This window comes from Schistocerca nitens, chromosome 4, assembly GCF_023898315.1.
Source record: "Schistocerca nitens isolate TAMUIC-IGC-003100 chromosome 4, iqSchNite1.1, whole genome shotgun sequence".
NCBI lineage: Eukaryota > Metazoa > Arthropoda > Insecta > Orthoptera > Acrididae > Schistocerca > Schistocerca nitens.
The window spans coordinates 300566516-300589720 of NC_064617.1; the positions used below are offsets into that span (position 1 = coordinate 300566516).

The following is a 23205-nucleotide window of genomic DNA, read 5'->3' on the forward strand; positions in this document are numbered from 1 at the left end:
CTCCACGGAAGTATAGATACTGTATTGTCAGATACCGGGAGTCCTAACTACGTACTGGTAGTTCAGAAACCTATGCTGTGCAGTGTAGTGTATGCAGTTAGTGTAATAACGGCTCCATGCACGTACGCCTACCAGGTTATTCCTCGTCGCCTCTAGAGTTAACATTGCTCTCACCATAGAAGAAGATGGTGGCGAACCAACAAATGGGTCACATGAGACGACAAACTGACGAAAAACAAAAAACAAAAACCTTACAATTTACAAGCTACGTCTTAAGGCGAACGGCGGACAGGTGTCACATTTTTGTAATGCAAACTCTAGCTGGACATTAGAATTACAAGAGCTGACAACGCACTGCTAACAAACGAGTAGGCTATTTTCGGCATGGAGCGATTACAAGCACGTTGCCGGAGACACTTTCCATTTCCCGTCGCGCCCGTTAGTGATGAAACCTTCGCAGGAGGCATATTAAGCGCCGCTTAAATCAGCCTCGACGTTAAACTTCTTGTCAGCTGTCACCGTGATCATTTCACAGGAAGTTTTTTCGTACTATCAGCAACACAGCTAAGGCAACATATTTAGTACCTATTTGTTCCAGAAATATTTTCCGCTTCACACGAATAATGCCCATAAAGTAGTAAATAGCTCATATACCTCAACAACTTGACACCCTACCAAAAATGGAAGTTTCAGTTACAAGGGAAGTTCAAACGACTAAAACCAAATAAAAAATTATTTTAAGATGAGGAGGTGTGTGTTCTGCCATCCATCAAGGTCGGTTATCTGTCGACCTCTGCATTTGTACACGACAGATATCTGAAGATTAACGAATCAAAAGACTTGAGAAGCCCAAGTGGGTGAAGAATCAATATTGTGTAACAGACTTATGACTAAATGATTCACAGGAGTTATAAATGTGTTATTTGGCAAGAACTAAACAATCGCTTGAAGTAAGTGACCACAAGCAATACTGACGGTCATCTTTCTCCAAACAGAAGTTACTATGCTGTGCAAATGTTGAGTTTCAACGAAGTGATTAAAACTCAGCTAGTGGCAAGGTTATGGATAATGTGAATATAATGGCTTTTGCTACTGAAGAAGTGCAGTGCAGATACACCGCAATAAAATAACATGTCCACATTTTGGCCTGCTCAAGTGTGCATGCACTGCTGGGAAGACTGCGATTCTGAGCATCATATGGTTTGGTGTTCTCTTGTTGGAAAGTAACACCTAGTGAGTGCTAAAAGGAATGCACAGCATTCGTCCTCAAAAATTCTGACACAGCGATTGCAGTAAAACTGATTACCAAACTGAGGGTAATTGCCTACTGAGAGGTAAAATTTAATTTTCTGGGGGGTAAAACCAAAGGGTTCAAGTGTGTTTTGGCAACGAAACCACATTTTCTTTCAAGTATCATTACTATTACCACTATTTCGTTAGACCGTAATACCAATTACTTACATTACCAATAATTACTCTTTTTTTTCAAATTCTAGCGTTAACACGTTACACAAAGCGATGGGGCTTGTGTAATGAATTTATGAATAACCTTCCCCTTCCATAGTCCACCGACTACACTCATGATTTGTACCATGCATCGACGAGAGTATAATTGAGGCATATACACGACATATGCTTTAATATGTCATAAAAATGTCTTCTCAGATTTTTAGATAATTCCCGTAGTGGACCAGAAAATTCTCCATTATTCACTTTGCAACAATAAACGCGCGGTTCCAGACTGTAGCGCTTAGAGCCGCTCGGCCACCCCGGACGGCACGAACTGACAGACAGCACACCATAGCAGTAACTACGTAATGGCAACTACACAGCTGTGGGGTACAGAGTATTTTGATTATTATTCGCAGTGATCAGACACAAAGCACTGGCAACCTGGTGTCTTCCAATTTCTGCCAGTTCAGAAATAAGGAGCCCAATAATCAAGTAATTTACAAAGAGCAGACCCAAATGTAGTGCACACATCTTAACATGGTTTATTTTAAATGTGGGTGCAGAGTGTGGACGAATCAAGTGCTGCTAGTGAGATGAGTGCTGTAGGGGGAATCGTGTTTTGTAACAAGTATCTAGTCTCAGTGTGGATACTTACCTCTCCCATCTGAGAAGGAACAGCAGGCAGCAGTCACGATGCACCGAGAATTACTTCATCACTCCATAAAAAAGGTTGTTAGAAATAAGCAGTACCAATTACTGTCTCTTTCACTCATTGCTTAAGGGTTTAATGAAACAGCTACAAAAACTAAATATCGTTTATCTTCCGTCATTTTAAAAATTAAAGTTTGCAAAGAATATTCTTTTTCATTTAACGTTCAGTTAGGCGCTAATGTTGGCGGTGGGGGTTGGAGTGAAAGGGTACTAGCAATATCTGACTGCATTCAGGGGCCACGGCCTCATGAATTGCATCAATTTGCAAAGCATACTTCAAATAGGTTTCTGATACGAAACCGACTGGTACCTGACTATACTAGTGAATCAATGATTCGCTTTAGCACATCCCACCATTAATCCATTGACGGCATTGAACCCCCTACTATAAGCATGGGTATTATAAACTTTACGATATCTTTGTATTACTCCGCTCTCCAAGTAAGTTTCAGAGAAATATGAATTACAACCTTCCTCTATTTTCGATTTATTAAATCGAATACTGTATCTAGTTTTAGGTGAAAGCAAAATTTCATTTCTAATTCGAATGAAAGTGGATCGAGCAACATTTCCATCTACCACTCCCCCTCCCTCTAGTGACCTACATCCTGGCAACCAAAAACGGTGTCTTCAAAATTGGTATCACCGGGTGAATACCTTTATTACCAATATGAATAACAAAGTGGCATATGTTTACATTAAGCTGGATGCACGTTGGAGTTTACATAGAGGCAGCCTCCACGGTTCCAGGCAGCTGCGCGCAATGAATGAAACACGCACAGTTGTACCAGACGAGTGCGTGTATCAACCAGAAAGGAAGCTCAGAGGGAGCTTCAACTGAATGGTGGGAAAGAGGAACAGAAATAAAACCGGAATAAAAAATGGTGCCGTTTACAATTAAGAATCAGCCCCATGCCCATTAGCAAGTAATCCCTAGAGGTAATTTCGGATGGCAGAGGAGTCATTCCACGACGCGTTGGCTTTCCTAATTGCCGGAAGGTCAGCTCGTGACTATTGATTCTCTGCTGCGAGGGAAAACGCTGTCCAGACGGATGTGTTACAAAGGGTGCAGTCGGACATATGTGATGGAAATGCACGACTGTCAAAAGCAACACGACGTACTGTAGAACTGCCACACGAGCTAAGTAAGGTGGCGAGATATAACCAACGTCTGCTATTCACAGAACGCAGAGCAGTGTGCGATGATATTCTAAGCTCAAACATGATGAGGGATCACGAACTGAATCACCTGCTGCATGTGAACTAGCACTGATTCGGGGTATCAGACAAAATTTGTGAATGAGTGGAGGGAGGATGCAACGTGTTATCGCGGATGGAGAGGCATCGACAGGGAAGTGTGTTGTTCATATTGTTCAAATGGCTCTGAGCACTATGGGACTTAACTGCTGAGGTCATCAGTCCCCTAGAACTTAGAACTGCTTAAACCTAACTAACCTAAGGACATCACACACATCCATGCCCCAGGCAGGATTCGAACCTGCGACCGTAGCGGTCACGCGGTTCCAGACTGTAGCGCCTAGAACCGCTCGGTCACTCCGGCCGGCTGTTCATATTGTCAATTAACGACATGGCAGACAGCGTTAATACTAACTTCAGACTTTGCGCAGATGATATAGTCACCTACAATGAAATATTATCTAAAAAAGCTGCCCAAATATCAGGTAAGATCTTAAGAAAACTTGAAACAGATGAAAGGATGGAAACTTGTTTTAAATGCTGAGATATGTAAAACTGTGGACTTTACAAAACGCAGAACAGAAATATGCAATGACTACAATAATAATAAGTCGCACCTGGACTTAACTGATTCGTAAAAAATACCTAGTTGCAACAATTTGTAGGGATATGAAATGGAACGATTCACAGGCTCAGTCGTAGGCAAGACCGATGGCAGATTTCGGTTCTTTGTCAGCATAGTAGAAAAATGAAGTCTGTCTAAAAAACAAACCGCTTTCAAATTCCTTGTGAAATTTGTCTTGGAACACTGTTCAGAAGTTATTGACCCATACAAAATAGGCTAAGAAGAGATACTGAACGTATACGGAGAAGGCAGAGTACAGCATTAGTGGTGTGCTGCTTGACACAATCACGTCGATTAAATACCTAGGCGTAACGTTACAAAGCAATATGAAATGAACATACAAGAATTGTAGTAAGGAAGACGAATGGTCGACTTCGGTTTACTGAGAGAAGTTTAGGAAAGTCTGGTTCATCTGTAACGAAGACCGCATATAGCACACTGGTCCGACTAACTGTTGAGTACTCTTTGAGTGTATGGGATACGCGCCAGGTCGAAGTAAATGAAGACATCAAAGCAATTCAGAGGCAGGTTGCCATATTTGTTACCGGTAGGTTCAAACAACACGCAGCTATCACGGAAATACTTCGGGAACTCAAATGGGAATCACTGGGGGAGGGGGGGGGGGGGGGGGGAAGTGACGTTCTTTCCGAGGAGAACTACTGAGAAAATTTAGAGAACCGGTATTTCAGGCTGACTACCGAACGATTCTACTGCTGCCAACGTATATTTCGCATTAGGAGCCCGAAGATTTCATTAGACAGATTAGGCTCATATGGATACATGTAAACAGTCTTTTTCCCTCGCTAAATTTGCGAGTGGAAGAGCAGAGGAAATGACTAGTTGTGGTACAGAGTACCCGCCACCACGCACCATATGGCGGCTTACCCAGTATGTATGTCTATGCAAATATAAAAGAACAGGCTTTTTGTTCCGTCACTGGAGATGATCATAGAAACGTTGAGACACTTGCATTGGCACACTTTGAAGACAGACACCACGTATGGCTCTCGGAAGGACCGTGTAGGCAAAAATCAGACTAATTGTAGTAAGCATAGAGGCATTTAAGCAGTCATTCTTCCAGGGTTCTATACGTGACTGGAACGAGAATAAGCCCTAACATGTGGAACCATGCTAAGTACCTTGAGCCATACATGTCACAGTGGTTTGCACAGTATGTACGTAGATGCAGCTAACAACTCATACTAGTTGGCCTTTAAGGTTATTTCTTGATGCTCTGCTGCTCCCACGTTGGGTTAACGACGGCTGGCCGAGAAAGGACCAAGAAATTTGTCATTGTCTTTTCAAAGCAGCCAACCTGAGATTCACCTGAAGTGATTCACAGGGGAATCATGAGAAACGTAGCTCATGTTTTGTTTCCATATACAGCGCTAGGGTCGTCCCGCACACACTGATATCAGTTTTTCGACCTTACATATTTCATTAAAGTTTATTTAATTACCCCATTTCATTTTTTTTTTGCTCTAAAAACATTTTAATAACGCAAAGAGAAGTGGACACTCACTGACCTACATGTACATAGCTACTATGCAATCACACTTAAATGCCTGGCAGAGGGGCTCCTCTAACAACCTTCACAAAAATTCTCGTTTATTCCAGTCTCAAAAAGCGCGCGGAAAGAACGAACACCTCTATCTTTCCGTGCGAGTTCTGATTTGCCCTATTATAATGATCGTTTCTCCCTATGTAGGCGGCGTCAACAAAATATTTTCGCATTCGGAGGAGAATGTTGTGACTGAAATTTCGCCGGAAGATCCCGCCGCAACGACATACGCCTTTGTTTTAATGTTGTCTGCCCCAAATCCTGTATCATGTCCGTGGAGGATGGCTGGTAGCACTGTGAAGCTAGAAAGTGTGCATCTGAGCTAGTAGCTTCCATTCCATCTGCGATAAAGCGAACCGAATTTTGTTGGATAAAACCGACTTAATGCAGTTGTCGATGAAGTTGCCAGCATTGTAGTGTCCGATTAAACATTGAAATGGAATCTGAACACTTTTATAACTGTACATTCTAAAGAAGAATAAAGCGGTATGTCAGTGCTGCTGCTTTCATCAGTGTGGAACTTTCTTGAATGCTTATTCGACTACGTGTTCACTGTTATCATCCAGCGATCTCTGGCCATTAGACCGTGAGGTACCTAAATACGTTGCTTTCATCTCCTTCGACTGCTTTCCAGTCTCCTTGAAGTATGCAGAAGGGTAAGACATTTTCCATCTAAAAAATGGTTCAAATGGTTCTGAGCACTATGGGACTCAACTGCTGAGGTCATTAGTCCCCTAGAACTTAGAACTAGTTAAACCTAACTAACCTAAGGACATCACAAACATCCATGCCCGAGGCAGGATTCGAACCTGCGACCGTAGCGGTCTTGCGGTTCCAGACTGCAGCGCCTTTAACCGCACGGCCACTTCGGCCGGCCCATTTTCCATCTCACCCCAACAAATCAGTCTTGGTCTACTACATGCACTTTTCTCTGAGTTTCCCTATAACACAACTCTGCAAATTACTCCTTTAGGCATCCTCCCCATAAGCCCAGACAAATTTTTCAGTTCCCTTCTCATGATGTTTTCATTCGGATATCCATAGCATATGTTTTCTTTATTCGTACATTGGCCCCACCCCGTTCTGCCTTTAAAGGGTGTACACATACTCATCATTACTCCTCTTTTGAAAATGTCAAGCTACTTTTTAACCATCTTCCTCTAGCAATCACCATTTCAAAGTCATAGAGTATACACAAGGGGTGCGAGAAAAGTAATGAGAATTACAACATTGAGAGTTATCTGGCAACGCTGTGTCGTTCAACTTGTGTACACCGGTGTGTTCACATTCCTCAGTCCAAATTTCAGCTTCGTACAGCCATCAAGTGGTTTTTGAGAGCGCCATCGATGAAGCTGTGTTTTTGTTGTGCATTACGAAAATGGAACAGAGGAATTCAGACCAAAGTTATGCCATCAAGTCTTCTGTTAAAACTGGGGAATCCGAGAATGTGACTTTCGAAAAGTTTAAACAGGTCTATGGGGATCTTATTAGGGGCACAGGTTTTCACCGACAAAAATCATTTTCGGAAGGCCGAGAACACGCTGAAGATGAGCCTCGCTCTGGGAGAACAATTTCAGAACCTACGAAAAAGTCTAACGTGTTCCTCCAGGCGAAACTGTCAACGAAGTGATGTAAACAGATGTCCTTTAAAGGCAAGACTCTAGAGAGGCCGGCCAGTGCATCACAACAACACCTCATGACCCACGGCCATTTCCATCATAGAATTTTTGACCTGAAAAGACATTCCTGTCGTTCCCGATCTGAGTCCTTGCGACTTTTTTTCTTTTCCTGAAATTGAACGAAGTCTTTTGGACTCCATTTTAGGACACTGGAGTACATTGAAAAAAATTTGACCAACATGTTAAAGATCCTGCCAGTTGAAGCCTTTCAGCGCTGCTACCAAGATTGAAAAAACAACTCCATTGGTGTATAGCTGACAAAGGGAACTATTTTGCAGGTGACAATATAGTAGTTGCAAAAAATGAAGACTCTGGTACATAAAAAATCAGTCATTACTTTTCTCACACCCATCATAAAGCAAATGGTAATACTGCAAACTTTCAGTTACATTTTGCATGAGGAGGCTCGGAATCTCAGTGTACTTTTTAAATGGAAAAAACTATTCTCTCTGTAGAGCCCTCTTTAAATCCAAGTCAGTCTGAATGCGTGTGACGAACCAAGCGTCCAGGCATCAGAACGTCTCCACTGATTTGAAAAACTATGTGACTCTGTGTCAGGTTGCATATCCAAAGATGCAGGGTTCAGTTCTCAATCAACGCTAGGATATTTTCTGTTATGCTTCTTGCATCTAGGCAGTGTTCTGCAGTTGGAAAAAAAAAAAACCAAGTCCATGTTCAACTGTAGATCCTTCTGAAGTCTCAAGCAGAGAAGAGCATCCCACCTCCAATAGGAGATGCGTAGCAGAGCAGGGCACTCTACAAATCCGTCTTCAGGTTGAAAACAACTTACCATACCATCGGCAAACACTGGAACCTTGTCTTGCTTCATATTGGCATCGCGTATTTGATATTCCCTCAGTTTATTAGCAGCCACATATTCACATCTGCTGTCTCCTGTGGTACGTAGCAAACATCGTTTTGGTAAATATGCCGATAATGTTACTATGTGTCTCCAACTCACCCTCGTGGCAGTTGAAAGTGGTGTGTTTCAGAACGCTGTACTGGAAAGTGGTGTGTTTCAGAACGCTGTACTGGAAAGTGGTGTGTTTCAGAACGCTGTACTGGAAAGTGGTGTGTTTCAGAACGCTGTACTGGAAAGTGGTGTGTTTCAGAACGCTGTACTGGAAAGTGGTGTGTTTCAGAACGCTGTACTGGAAAGTGGTGTGTTTCAGAACGCTGTACTGGAAAGTGGTGTGTTTCAGAACGCTGTACTGGAAAGTGGTGTGTTTCAGAACGCTGTACTGGAAAGTGGTGTGTTTCAGAACGCTGTACTGGAAAGTGGTGTGTTTCAGAACCCTGTACTGGAAAGGGCAGGATAAGGCCACTTTTCGCGACCACAAAATGATGGCTGATTCATAACCACCCCCATGTATTCGACTCCACACTGATCGCCCTCCGTATTGCTACCCTCGAAAAGACTAGTTGGGTACCGTTGTATACTATCTGCGCAGATAGGCCCCCACAAGATATGCCAATAATCATCCACTTTCACAGTAATTTAAACGTGATAGAGTCATTTTCCAACAATATGTTAATCAACGTTTAAACAAGCAATGGTTTCAACAAATGCAGCAAGGAGAAAATTCAGTATGACAATGTGACCGAATGTAATCAAAACGGTGGAAAACTATGTACCAGATTGTTAATCCACTAACCAGATTTGGTCAGTGAATAACAACACGGGGTCATTAGTGTCCTATCAACGTAAGGTCACTGGAAATGGGGCATTATCTCTCAGTGTAGAAAGTTATGTTTCGTGGAGTTTTCCAACAAACTATCTCAGTGCATCATTAAAGTCTTTTGTATGATACTAAAAGATATTCGGAGTTCGAACATGATGACATATCTGTGGGAATAAGCTTTCCTCGGAAATTATGTAAGAAACAGCTTACTGTGAAACGCAGCTCTTACTTCCTGCAAGTGATATCTCGCACATAAATAACGCAGATGAACATGTTGGTTCAGTATTCCTGGATTTAGAAAAGGTTGGCGACAGATGGCGTGAAATGGTGCCTCTGAAACGTCTGTCATCGTTTCTCAGCGGCGAGTCACACAGGAATGTACACTCGGCAACAGAATTGAGGGATCACTTTTTTTGAAATCCCGGAACTGTCTTCCAACGCGATGCATAAATTTGAAATTTGGCTTGAAAGTGGCCGCAACCTTACTCTATAATGATGCGAAGGACTTGCGCCCTACGACGTCACTATCCGCCACGGGGACGCTTCAGACAGCAAGGTGTCGACACACGCGAGCAAAAGGCCAGAACACAGAAGTTCATGTGAGCTGTCAGGTGGGTTAATAATGTTACGTTGTCACAAAATTTTACCACAGTTCTGCCCATTGCACCGTGGACGTGCCATACGATGGGAAGGTCCTCACATCCAGTCTTACCCTCATTTCATCCCCCTCTTACCCTCATCTCATCCCTTCTTTGACGTCTATGCGATGAAAGTCATAATTGCGACACCCAGGGTTCAAACCTCGCGGTTTTCGTATAGGTGGCCGAGAAAACATTTCGGAGACACCGCCGCTCAGATTCGACACGAAATGCCTTAGAGGGTGGCATAAATGGTGTCAACGAAACTACCCCTCCGCTCGACACGTTGATTCCCACACATTTTGGCTCGAAAACGACGGTTCACGGTGCGATGAGCAACAGGTCCACGTTCTTGACAAAATTGGCCACTGTTGCCACCTCCTGGACGTTTCTACCATACTCTGAAGAAACCGCAGGGCTGCAATCACACTGAACTTGATCTCACCGCATTGGAGTGCAGCAACAAGTATTGGTGTGCCATACAGGGTGGAGCCACTAGGGACGGTTCAAAATCATTCGATCAAATTTTACGTGAGCCGAAGCAGAAAAGTGGTTTTGTGCTTTTCATCCCTCCTTTTGCGCGCCGAGTTGTGGCCTGATGACGGAAAGGTTTGACAATGACACATGATGCGTGAATATAATGGCAAAGATCACCACATTCGGTGCTACCAACGCAAAGTCCATACAGTAGTGTTACAACGAAATTCCATTTTCCACAGCAAAATGTGTGGGAATCAACGACCCAAAGGAAGGAATGGTTTCATTCACGCCCCTTATGTCACATCCTGTGGCGTTCTCGTATCTGTTCTGAGGGCGGTGTGTCTGCAATACTTTCCTCCGCCGCACATAAGAAAACCGTTTGCTTTCAACGCTGGGCGTTGCGGTTCTGACTTCCATAGCAGAGGAGTTAAAATAAGGATAAATTTATTGAATTTTTCTGCCTATGTGACATCATTAACCAACCTCACAGCTTACATGAACTTCTGAGCTGTGGCCTTTTTTTTCGCATGTGTCGACACTTTGCTGGTTGAAGTGTCGCCGAGCCCGAGGGTGAAATTGCAGGGCAACACACTTTTGCACCGTTACAGATCAAGGTTGTAGGCATCTTTAGCCAAATTTCGAGCTTCTGCGCCGCAGTGGGAAAAAAATTACAGGGTTGCGAAGAAGTGATCCTTTAATTTTGTTGCGGAGTGTACTGTCGTTCTGTCTAATCACGTGCATCGGTTTTTTTGTGTGTGTATGAGTGTCGGGGGGGGGGGGGGGAGCGGGGGGGGGAGCGGGGGGGGGGGGCGTCATCAGGATGTCAACCCAATGCTTTCAGTCTCTCTTGTATTGAGTGTGTAACCACATAACGAATATCAGCAGCGCGTGAAAAATTAACAAGTGAGTCACTGGTTTGTGTATATGTGAAAGAGGTGGAGTGGTAACATGCCCGGGGGGGTGTTAGTGGAAGAGGGCGGACAGTGACTAACCTGGCAGGAAAGACAGGATGTGGTTGCGGTCGTCCTCGTCGAGGTCGCTCCAGCCAGCGACGTCGTCGGGCGAGTTGATGCGGGCGGTGGAGGCGCGCTGCTTGGCGAACACCTCGAACATGCAGGGCACGTGGTGCCACAGCTTCATGAGGCCCGGCCCGAACGGGTTGTGGCCCGCCTTGGCGATGCGCAGACCGCCCGCCTCCAGCTTCTGCTTACACTTGCGGCACGTGGCGCGCCCCGACTTGGCGCGGTCCACGAAGAACTTCTTGTCCTCCATCTGCGGCGCATCGCCGCCCTCTCCGCCCATGCTTTCGTCAGACATTTCTGCAAGAGAAAAACATAACAGCCGTCAGAGAAACGGGGAATGCCGTTTGATTATCTATCGCGATAAACTACTTCAAATGAAGTGAAGGTTCAAGACCAGGAATTCCTGAACAGAAGTTCGTCACGTCTGACAACTGTGAAATCCAAGGGAAGAGCGGTTCTCCAGAGACATGGAAAAATCGGATCGTAGTTAGAAGAGCTGCGCTGTAACCAAACCACCGTCCGGTAGCTCTGGTACACACATGAACGACGTAGTAAATGTTAGGATTACCGTAGTACTGGTAGTATTGGCAGGAAAAGAAAAATAAATGGATGTGCGACAGAAACTCAGCCAACTATTTTTTTTGTTTTTTCTCTGTTTCTTTTGCACAAATTAGAGCGCGCATCGTCCAGTGTTAATCCATTGCGTGTTTTGTATCTCTACAAAATATAAATTTCATTTTATAAGTTATAAAAATTTGTTGATCGCATAACTTCTGAGCTGTTATGTAACCAAAGCAATTACTTTTGACGGAAGTACAGTTTATATGGACAAACAAACAATACATAAATATAATTATTATTGTTATTTTTTACATTTAGAACGCTCATCACAATAAATGAAAAAGATTCTTCTTGAAGTCTGAAAGCTGCTTGTGAATAAGAGAAACATGTTTTATATAAGCTCGACGAAGTATTAAAAAATGATTGTCTCGCAATGTTTTAGATATTTTGAGGAAATTGCGTGTTCTAGTGCTATATGATAAATTTGTATTTTTTTTTCTATTTTTACCACAAGAGACCTCTGTGTCACGTTACAAATCAACAATCCTCGAATAAACGTGAATTAAACATTGACAGTTTCAGTTTTGCTGTAAATATTGTTTATTTTTTAGCAACGGACAGGAGGATAATTATGTAGAACAAAAATGTTCCGTAGATTACGAAGTCCTTTGCATATCCTCGCTCAGTTTCTAGACTGTACACCAGTTCCGATTTCTATGGGAGCATAATGACCGCATATTCAAACGAAGAGTCGGAATGAGGTAACGTCCCAAAGGTATGCAACGCACCTAACACGCTGGTAATGCGGTTACGATCTTAACTGACCAAGGTTACTAAGGAAACTATAGTAGTTTACGCTTACTTATGATAATCTGCGGTACTCTACGGCAGTTTTCTCTAGTAGTTACAAGTCGTGGTCAACAATTAGAATCTCTGAACGTAATTGGGGCACCACCTGCAAAAGCCAGTTGGGACACCTTCAGATATAATTAAGTTTTGATGTCTTGCCGACACCGTTGATGATGTCGTCCCGGGAATGCTGCCCTTTTTATGTCTCTCATTGAATCTCTCGACAACGCAACTAGTCGTCATCGTGTCCTCCCTTCGCACTGCAAGGCGAGGGACGAATGAGGTTATATAAAGGGGTATCCAAAAGTCGTTAATAAGGGTATGAAATACGTTATAGGGTGACTGATGGGAAGCACGAGTTATTTTGTAGAGGCACTGCCCCCAAGTACGCAAGAAAAATTGGCGACTTATTTCGAGAGAACGTCACGGGACTGCCGATCCGTGTGATACAAAACAGGTGTAATCGCATTCCTTTTAAAAAGTTGGGTAAATCATAACAACACCCAGAGGTTCAGCAGCAATAATATTTTTATGTTTAACCTGCACGCAAGCAGCAAGAAATGCTCGATAGATAACCGACCAACATTGATATTTTAGGCTACTACGACGTAATCTTTCACTGTAACTTCCGGTCAAAATATTCTCACTTCACAAAGATCACGTCGTTTAACACAAACTTTCGATTTTCGTAAGTAGTAGTTTTCAAAGATGTTACACACTGTGGTATATCCTGTAGGCAAAAATCTCAGTCTCTCAGATTAAATCCCCTTGTTTCAATTGGTTGGGTTAATACATTCTTCAAAGTAAGTATTTTCGAAATAAAATTCACAATTCAGTTATACACATTTCCAATACCATATTCGTCTCGATGTTTTATTTCACAACAGTTGTTATAGATCAACACTTATACCGAATATTTACATTTAAGTAATATGATCGTGGTTGAATACCAACAGAGATCATTTTACATACAGAACATTTTTCATTTCAATAACGACAATGAAATTTCATATTTTAATAACAGGCACAGGAAACGGCCACAATGTCGACGGCTTCTTCTCCCAGCGTGTGGCTTTCGGCTCAGTGATAATGACGTACAAGCTTTTTAGCTTGCAGCACCCACGTCTCTAGCTCCGTCACTACCATGAAAAACACACACACACACACACACACACACACACACACACACACACACACACACACACACACACACACACACACTAACAAACAACACAGTATTTCGTGACTTAATATGTCTTATTCTATACATTATTAGCATTTATTGCAGTATGTTGTTGTAAGCCTGCGAGACAGGGCGTACTGACCAGTACAAGTATCATCACCGTACGTGCCTGACTGCTAGGCACAACATGCAGGAGCAACAGCAGTGGTGGCACCAACGACAACCGTGAACACAGAGGATAAATAATCTCGTAATGACACACTTGAATGACGCCTCTGTTTACGTCGAACATGTGTGTTTGAGAATTTAATTTACACATATACACGCAGGCAAACTCTCGAAAACAATACACACAGAAAAATTCTCTTCCGATATCGGCGTAAGTGACTGCCGCTATCTGTTTACTTGACGAGTCAGTCATGTGCCGTCAGAGTATTCTTTTAGCCAGGCGAGTCCCCTCCGCGTGCAGCGGCGGGCGCCGGCGACAGACGCGTTAGCAGATCGCAAACAGGAAATCGTGAAACGGCGAAACGGCTGCGCGTGGGAGTTACCAAGCATCAACGCCGGCCCGGGGGTGGCACTGTTTTCCTCGGGAGGAGGGCGCCGAGCATGGGAATCCATTAAGAGCGGCCGTCGCTTTATGTACAGATGGTATCGCGGCGCGGCACCCACGTCCAGCGACAGCAGAATCTATTAACGAGGTCCCCGGCCCGCTGGCACCTGCCATCAAAAAAAGAACGGCAGCGCGACGACAGCCGGCCGCGGGGGTTCAGGCAGCTGCGCGAAAAGCGGATCTTCAGGAAAGCGTTACTGCCTGCAGAGCTCTGTAAAAGGCCAAACGAAGCCTCAGAGGTCCAACTATCGCTTTACTGTTAGTGTCAGTTCGCGTGGAATGTGGCAACAAGCTTCTTCCCAGTAGATATCTACTGACCAAGGGGCAGGCTTAGGGACAGATGACCTCAGCAATTTCGTCCATAAGTTATGCGACACCTGAAGCTCCACGACAATTTCCTTCACAGATCATTGTGTCTATGTTCTGAGTGTGTGTGATCGTTGCCTCTGAGGTGGTGGGTGTCGCCTAAAAAGATAGATGAGAACAATAGCCCTACCCGACTGCTTGGGCCTGAACAACGTCACCAGCACGGCTCAGAATTGGTACCACGCGAAACTTTAATCAAACTTCCAACAGAATATATTAAAAACCGACTAAAAATACGATATTTTCTCTCGCATCTTGCGTAATTACCAATATGATAAAATAAGATAAACTGAAGCTTATGTGGAGGCGCAGCGGCAGCCTTTCACGTATATCCTTTCTGAATGGCATAATAATGAGGTAGGATGATACGGACACATTAAATCCTATCCGCCACACACTATAAAATGGCTTGCAGAGTGGTGACATATATATCGTAGCAGTAAAATTCGTTTTCATCTTTCTTCATAATGTTTTATACGTCACATGAAATCTTTGCCTTTATACAACATAGTAAAGAAATTGCATCTGTCTGTAATTTAGTATCTATTAAAGGCAACATTATTTTGCTCAGACACACCTTTGGAATATGTCACAGAAGTTTACTATTCAATTTATTTTGTTCTATGAACAATATCGTAATTTGTATATAGTTCATTAGTTAATGTGCCGTATTTCATCTTAGTTAAATAATCTTGCATCGCATTTGGACTGAAATAATTCCTCTCGCTTTATACCTAAATCTAACGTTAAAAGCTTTTATCTCTGGAAATGGAAATACTCTGCACATGAACTAGTTTAAAATCTTTGGTCCTACAAAATGTCACTGCACTACATATTTATCTTTGTACCCGGGGATCGCTTAAGAGCCGAAAACCGCTTTGTGAAATATTGTAGAACATTATACCAGTGTTGCGTGTATTTTCATTCATAATGAAAATTGCAGAGCATCATCTGCCTGAAGGAAAGCCAACAGTAACGAAAATTACCGTCTGAGGACCAATGTTCCACACAAGTATCGTTCGAACAGCGCACTAACGTGCCGCACAAGCTGAGCCCGACCCGGATCGAACATGCGCCACCGATTACTGGTCGATAGCCTGATTAGTTGGTAACTGAAGATGACGCTGCGTCAACACTGGAGGTTCGTCAGCGGCGGAGCTCCATCTTCAACAACGTGCACTGAACGGTGTGCTTCGAAACACGTGTGCCTGCAACGTCACTGTACTCTCGTCAGATCTGGCGTAGATCGCAGCCCATCCTGCTTTACAGGGCACGCAAGCCTCTGAAACCTACCTTCTATATTGAAGTATGGACGTTAATGACTTTTCGCCTTCTCGTGGTTTCGCCGACCTTCAGTCACTTTCCATAGATGCTCACTGTAGACGCATGAGTACGAGATACTTTATCCCAGGTGCCGGACCATAACATGTCCTTTTCAAAGTATCTTATGTCTGCTAATTTTCCCCATTTACGGCCATTATAGTTGCTATAAAAGCTAACTGCTTTGAAGTATTTTGTTCTCAACAAAACACTTTGGGAAAGAATGTTATTTTCAGCAGTTCCATATTTATAATCCCAGGTTCGATTCCCGGCGGGGTGAGGGATTTTCTATGCCTCGTGATGACTGGGTGTTGTGTGACGACTGGGTGTTGTGTGATGTCCTTAGGTTAGTTAGGTTTAAGTAGTTCTAAGTTCTAGGGGACTGATGACCATAGATGTTAAGTCCCATAGTACTCAGAGCCATTTGAGCCATATTTAGAATAGAAGTAACAAATATGCTTTATTTTCAGGATTTTCTTGCTGCGGTCCCTACATCGCCAGCCATCTGCTTTTGAATTCGACAGCCGCTGTAGTTTATTTGGTAAGTTAGATTTTTGTACCCGAACAGATACGTAGAAAGTAGCTGCACAGCTGCACTTGCTGTTTCTTTTATGAAAGTCTACAGCAAAAGGAGATGTTATTCCGAGGATCCACTTCCCTTGTCAGTAGCTTATACCTGCCGGAACACACTAACACTCATCGTGTCTTGAGTAAGTAATGGTTTCAATATTTTAATGCTATCGTAAGTATGCAGCTGGGTGCAGTTTACATATTTAACTGATATTTCAACCGAGAACGGCATGTGGTCTAGTCGAGGAAATGCAGCAGGAACGATCAAGATATTCATCTTATGACCGGACGACGCGGCCACATTTAACCTCCTAAGAGATCCAAATACGCCTAAAGCTCATACTTTCGTTACGTTTGCTTGGCTTTGTTTCCTGCCTCGTTGCGTAATTTTTCTGATGGCTTTTGCCCTATTGCTCGTAATTGCCTGTTTAATCGTACCGCACAATGGCATCTTACAATTAAAGTACTCAACAAAAGAGTCTAACATGGCGGAAAAATGTGAGAATCTTTTCAGTACACTTTACTACTGCATCATACGCCTTTTTACTGTGCATTTCCGTAAGCCAATATCACTATTCTGCTAATAATTACTTGTCAGACATTCAGATTGATCTCTTCAGCCTTCATCATTTACCTCTAACCTACATCACATGTTGTTCTGCAGAAGATCTATGTCCTTCATTGGCCCCATATTACCATCTACGTTTGAGTCGTCTTAGTAGGATTTTCACGTCTAGACTCGTTCCAAGAATTCTTTTGTCGCTTACAACAACTTGCATTTGGCCCCGACACTGTAGCTGCCTGACTAATTTCAACTGGATCTGCGACAATCCACGCGTCCGGAATCTTTGTTCTAACTCTACACGTAATTTTCAGCTTCTCCTACTGATACGAAATTCGACTATTTTCAAATATCATCAGTTTCCAATTGTTCTCTTACTCATTGTCCAATTATCTGAGTCACATAATAGTATGCGACAGATCACTATTACAATTATTTTCTTTTCCCTGACAGCAACTTACTAAAATACATTTTCTATAAGACATACGTGCATCTCTCGCCAGTTTTTATCCTTACTCGAAATTTCTTCTCCACAGTTTCATTCCAGTTTACTACGGTTCCCAGATACTTTAATGAACTTAACATCTTTAGCATCATATCCTCCACTGCGTTTATGTCACCCTTCCAACCTCCTGCATTTTTTAGTTGTATGTACATCGTTTTCTCTTTATTAGTTACAAACCTAACTTCTTGTACTTCATCTATGAGGGTTACATTGTGAGTTAACATAATGGCGTAAATAACAGCATTCACTCGCGCATGTGATTTAATCCTAGATTACTAAACTCTCGTAAAATTTATGATTGCAGCTAGTACCAATCCGCGGTTCCCGCCAGTCTCGTATTGTTAGTATAGGGTGAGAGACAGAAAATTTTGTATTTATTTTGTATGTGACATACCATTGGGCACATTGTAAGTGTAATTAGCTTGTGCATAAACTATAAATTAGGATTACCTTTGAATAAAACATGTACTAATAAAATTTACGATGCTTTAGTAACAATGTAAAATTTTTCCCCTTTAGTGTTCTAGGATTAATATTTAAATCTGTTTATTGATATTTAAGTTTGTTTACTCTTATTTGCACCCGTTAATTCGTTGTAAAGCACTAAAATTTGATGATCTGAGAAGGAAATAATTATTTCACGAGTTTGTCAGAGTATGGATTTTGATCTTTATGTAATTCGTGGTCAAAACTGTATGTTGTGGGTGCTGTTTGCAACAGGATATGCACTGCTAAAGGTGAAAATGGTGCAGTAGTGCTTCATTTAACTTTAAGTCTACATGTCTGATACTTTTATATGAGAATATAAAGCAAGGTATACGGGAAACCGGAAACAGATATATGGAGACACCGCTACGGCGCCCAACGAGACCAGATAAACTATCAGCACCACAGCGGATAAGACATTTGATCAACGAGTTCCTCTCCACTACTGCACATGAATGTTACTCGTGCTTGCAGTTAACAGCCTTTCATATGTATTAATAGACTAAATCAGTTGCGTGGATATAATTAGTGTAGGGAAGGATGATAGCTTGTAAAGTGAGTCGTCATCTTTATTTTTACACATAAACTACTTGTCCGTATGAATTACTGATCGTACGTCTGTACCTCTGAGCGCTACATTCCTGATATAGCACTACCAGGGAAAGAAAGAAAGAAAGAAAGAAAAAAAAAAACGGAAATTTAGTTCATTTATCTCGTAAATGAACTGACTGAAGTGCACTGCCTGCAAACGAACATTAAATTTTTGTTTTCAAAAAGCCTATATTGTTTCGAGAGCTGACTGTGTGATGCCCAGAACCATAATTAATATTTTTAATAACGTAACGGATTCTAGAGACGTAATTATTTTATTTGGAAAAAATACACTCAGCAACAATTAACTTTTAACGAAATTATTTGGTACGCCGTAAAAAAAAAAATATTTTCAGCTCTCTATGCAGAGAATTGTTATGCAGAGAATTGTTTGGCAAAGTGCAAGTCTGACAGCACTAACTTTAAGTCGAGAAGGCTGTTTCACAAAATTGTTTGCTCGTCTTGCTTTTGTTGAGAAAATTAGTTCAGCATTTGTGAATTTGATAAGCCGAAAATACTACTCCAACAAATATAACGAACTCACCGAGTGAATTTCAACTTTTTTTTTGTACTTTTCCTTTGCCTTACTCTAGAGCTAAATCGAGCTGGTGGAATACTGATCAACTGAAAAGTCAGGAACTTCCCAGCCATATATCAAGTGTACAGACAGTGAGAGCATTGCTGACTAACGAGGAGAACACGGCTAGTGCCATAACTCCATTTCCCAGAAACTTCGCTCATTGGAAGAAGGCTCAAAAATAAGCGTACGTGTGTCTCAAGTTATGCGCCTTTTAACGAGCATATATTTCAACCAGAGCTGTGGCACAGTGCCTAGCGTCGCGGCTTTACAGTTTCGCGCCCCATGTTCGAAACCTGATTATTATTTTTGCTTTTATTTTCCATTTATCTACCCATGTCCATAGAAGAGTACTACACGAATGTCTTCCAATGTATACTGAAATAACGTTCTTCTTACTGGTATCACTGCTGAATGAAGTAAAAAAAAAATGAATGAATGGAAAAGTATTTGAAACTGTTTTCGGTGAAATTCCTGTACCGTATCTTGATTCACAACCAACTGCGAGCGCCAGTTTTCGGAAAGAGAGATCCGTTATGCGTGACAACTCGTCAAAGCGTCGTTTATTTCCCGAGTGAGATTCATGCGAAGAAATGTCGCTGTGGGAAATCTGCCTTTGGGCGATTCGGAATTTCTACGTTTTGAATGTATCTACGATCGGTATCATCCGAGGAAATAATCATCATCAAAAATTAACATAAAAATAAAATACAAGAATCCATATAAGAGTGAAATATAAGAACACGAGAATGTAAAAGAGGTTGTACGCCCTGAAAATACCACACACACACACACACACACACACACACACACACACACACACACACACACACACACACACACGTTATATAACGAATGTGTGAGACTTACAGTGAAACAGTTGTAATTTCACAATTGATATAACGCCCTAGTACCCCCTATCTCGCTAAGAAAAATTCGTGTAGCAACCTTCTGCGGACATGGATAGATGAACGAAAATATAAAAATAACCTGGCTTCGATCATGGGAGGCAAAAGTGAGAGGCCGCCACGTCAGCCACTAAGCTACCAACGTGGGCAAAAAAGATCAAACAAGTGAGAAATGCACTGCGTCTATTTTATAATTATCTTTGTCACTGCACTATATATTGATCTTTGTGCCTGGTGATCGCTTAATAGCCGAAAACCAGTTTGTGAAATAAATATTGTAGAACATTAGTCCAGTGTTGCGCGTGTTTTCATTTATAATGAAAATTGCGTAGTATCAACTAACTGAAGGAAAGCCAACGGTAACGAAAATTACCGTCTGAGGACCGATGTTCCACACAAGTATCGTTCGAACTGCGCACTAACGTGCCGCACAAGCTGAGCCCGACCCGGGTCGAACCTGCGCCACCGATTACTGGCCGATAGCCTGGTTAGTTGGTAACTGACGATGACGCTGCGTCAACACTCCGAAACACGTGTGCCTGCAACATCATTGTACTCTGTCATCTATTGTTCTAAATAAGCACCGCAGATGTTGAGATGCTGCACCTACAAACGACGAGACCAACAGTTGCTCGCAGCAGTGGAATCTGAGCAACGTTCCTGTATACTAGCCTTCAGTTCAGTTAGAGATCGATCGTGTCCCTGTTAAACATGTTCTTTTAGATATCCCCGGAACCGGAAGTCACACGGATTCACGTCAGTTGATCTTGCAGGCCATGCATCTGGAAAACCTCTGGAGATGACATGTTCGCGGAAGCTTGCATTAAGCATATCTTTCACTGGCGATCGACATGAGGTGTTGACCTATCTTACACGAAAACAGTGGTTTCCACACAGTTGCTCCCTTCCAATGCAGGAGTAACATGCTGTACAAGGACGACTCAATAACGTTCAGACGCCACGGTACACACGACAGGTCTACTGGACGTATTCTCTTCGAAGAAGAATGGACCGAGAATAAAGGTGCTTGTGAATCCACACAAGTCACATACGGTGAGTGTAATGGCTCTTCGTGCGCAATACGCGGTTTAACAGTACTCCAGACGCGGAAGTTCTGTGTATTCACTGCACTCTGTAGTGTGTAAAATGTACGTCACTCCAAAAAATACTGCCCAGCCACATGTCATCAACTTCGATCCGTGCCAGAAATCTAAGAGCAAATTCAGAATGTTGCTGTTGATCATGAGGTTTCAGATGCTGCACCGTCTGGCTCTCTTTCCGTACTGATGACCACGACAGGAACAATTCTCGTGACGCCACACGAGCACTAACACTAGTACTAGCCGAGACACGTGCTGCATGGTCAGTTACAGCAATCTCGTCAATAACTTCGCCAGGATAGGACGCCTCTCTCTTCCAGGTGCCACACCAAGCTCGCTCGTATTTTCGAATTCCATTCTCACCTTCTTTAAACCATTTAATGACATCGAGCCTCTCCTCAGACCTATCAGTCTGCTTGCTGTACAGCCGCTCGCATTAAACAGTTTCGCTAAAAGCGCACGGTGTCTTCATGTTAGCCGTACTGTTCACTCACTTTATGGCTTGTCAAATGGCAGAGTGGATGTCATATCGTCATACGAACAGTGTACAGCTCCTAATTTGCACCTGGTGGCCAAAACTGGAACTAATTTTTTCCTTTGTAAATTGATTCCGCTTTAATGCACTAGCATATCTACCATATTTCGCTGCTGCACGATGATTACAGCCCAATAACGGACTTCCATGAGCAGCTGCTCAGTAGTTACGCAGATTTCTGTTAGCCTGAAGACTTTTTCCGGCACTCTCCTCTCTATCAGTATTTTCCCCACAATCTCTGTTATTCTAACACCCGTCTCCTTGGAGTCGAAAAAGTGAGATACTTTTTAATTCCTCTAAGACTTCTTTCCAATTCTATTCCTTCTCGTTTTTTACTACTACTGACAGCTAGACACAATCAAATGTATCAATAAGACGCAAATGAAAAAATCACCACTGCTACGGAGGAAAAAAAAATCACCACTTCACCACTGCTATACGAAAAAAATCACCACTGCTATACGAAAAAAAATCACCACTGCTATACGAAAAAAAATCACCACTGCTATACGAAAAAAAATCACCACTGCTATACGAAAAAAAATCACCACTGCTATACGAAAAAAATCACCACTGCTATACGAAAAAAAATCACCACTGCTATACGAAAAAAAATCACCACTGCTATACGAAAATCTGCGACTAATGAACGCTACTGTAAACTTTTAGCTCTTAAGCCGTTGATCTTCTATGTGAGCCTTATACACAGCGGCGTAGGGTAGTACTTATTAGTTATTTGCTGCCGTAACCGACAGCTCTTCTGGTATACAGTATTTTCAGTCGACCCGAGCATTCTCCCTAATTAGTACCGGTTGCAGCAGAAGTACCCTGTAAGGAAGCGATAAACTCGTTAAGAACTTTAGTAGTTCAAATTTAGATCTGCTCATTAAACGTGTTTATGATAAGTGGATGTGGTCTTTTGGTGCCACAGAAGATAATTCTAACAATAAGCTTACAGAGAAGCTGAGATCGAGTATCTGGTGGCAAATGAAATACAGAGAACATAGCTCTCAGGTAACTGACTTTCTCAAGCAAACTATCATTTACGGGACGAGGATATAAGTCAAGAGCACGTAGGAGTGTCTGCTAAAATCATCAGAGTTATCTGCCCTCCTGCCTACTATCCGGTTTTCAGATACAGAGGAATTTCGATATCCCTGATATTAAACAAATTCCGTATAATAATCAATAATGTTTGTCAACTTGTGATGCCACACACTCCAGGAGTGGCGGAATGTAGTAATCAGTTATGGTAATTTAAGCACAGGATGCTGTCGGGGCCACCGATGACATAGAACTTTGATTTTATTTATGAGTTCCTGAATTTTTTATTAATTTTATGTATGATCCTAGGTCAGACGCGATATAGTAAATACGAGGCAGTTCAATAAAGAACGATCTGATGGAAAACACCTCGCCTAAGTATTTCTTC

The 23205-nt window shown here is 42.4% G+C and overlaps 1 protein-coding gene across 4 annotated transcripts in view; it reads right to left on the minus strand.

Moving 5' to 3' along the window:
• The window catches only part of LOC126251488 (DNA ligase 3), a 605411-nt gene that overhangs the window by 326062 nt on the left and 256144 nt on the right, over positions 1 to 23205 (minus strand). For all 4 annotated transcript variants that reach the window (XM_049951944.1, XM_049951947.1, XM_049951945.1 and 1 more), the window contains one exon: positions 11018 to 11344. In XM_049951944.1, the coding sequence (XP_049807901.1) occupies positions 11018 to 11342 (325 nt within the window). In that variant the 5' untranslated portion in view covers positions 11343 to 11344. The remainder of the gene's footprint in view (positions 1 to 11017; positions 11345 to 23205) is intronic.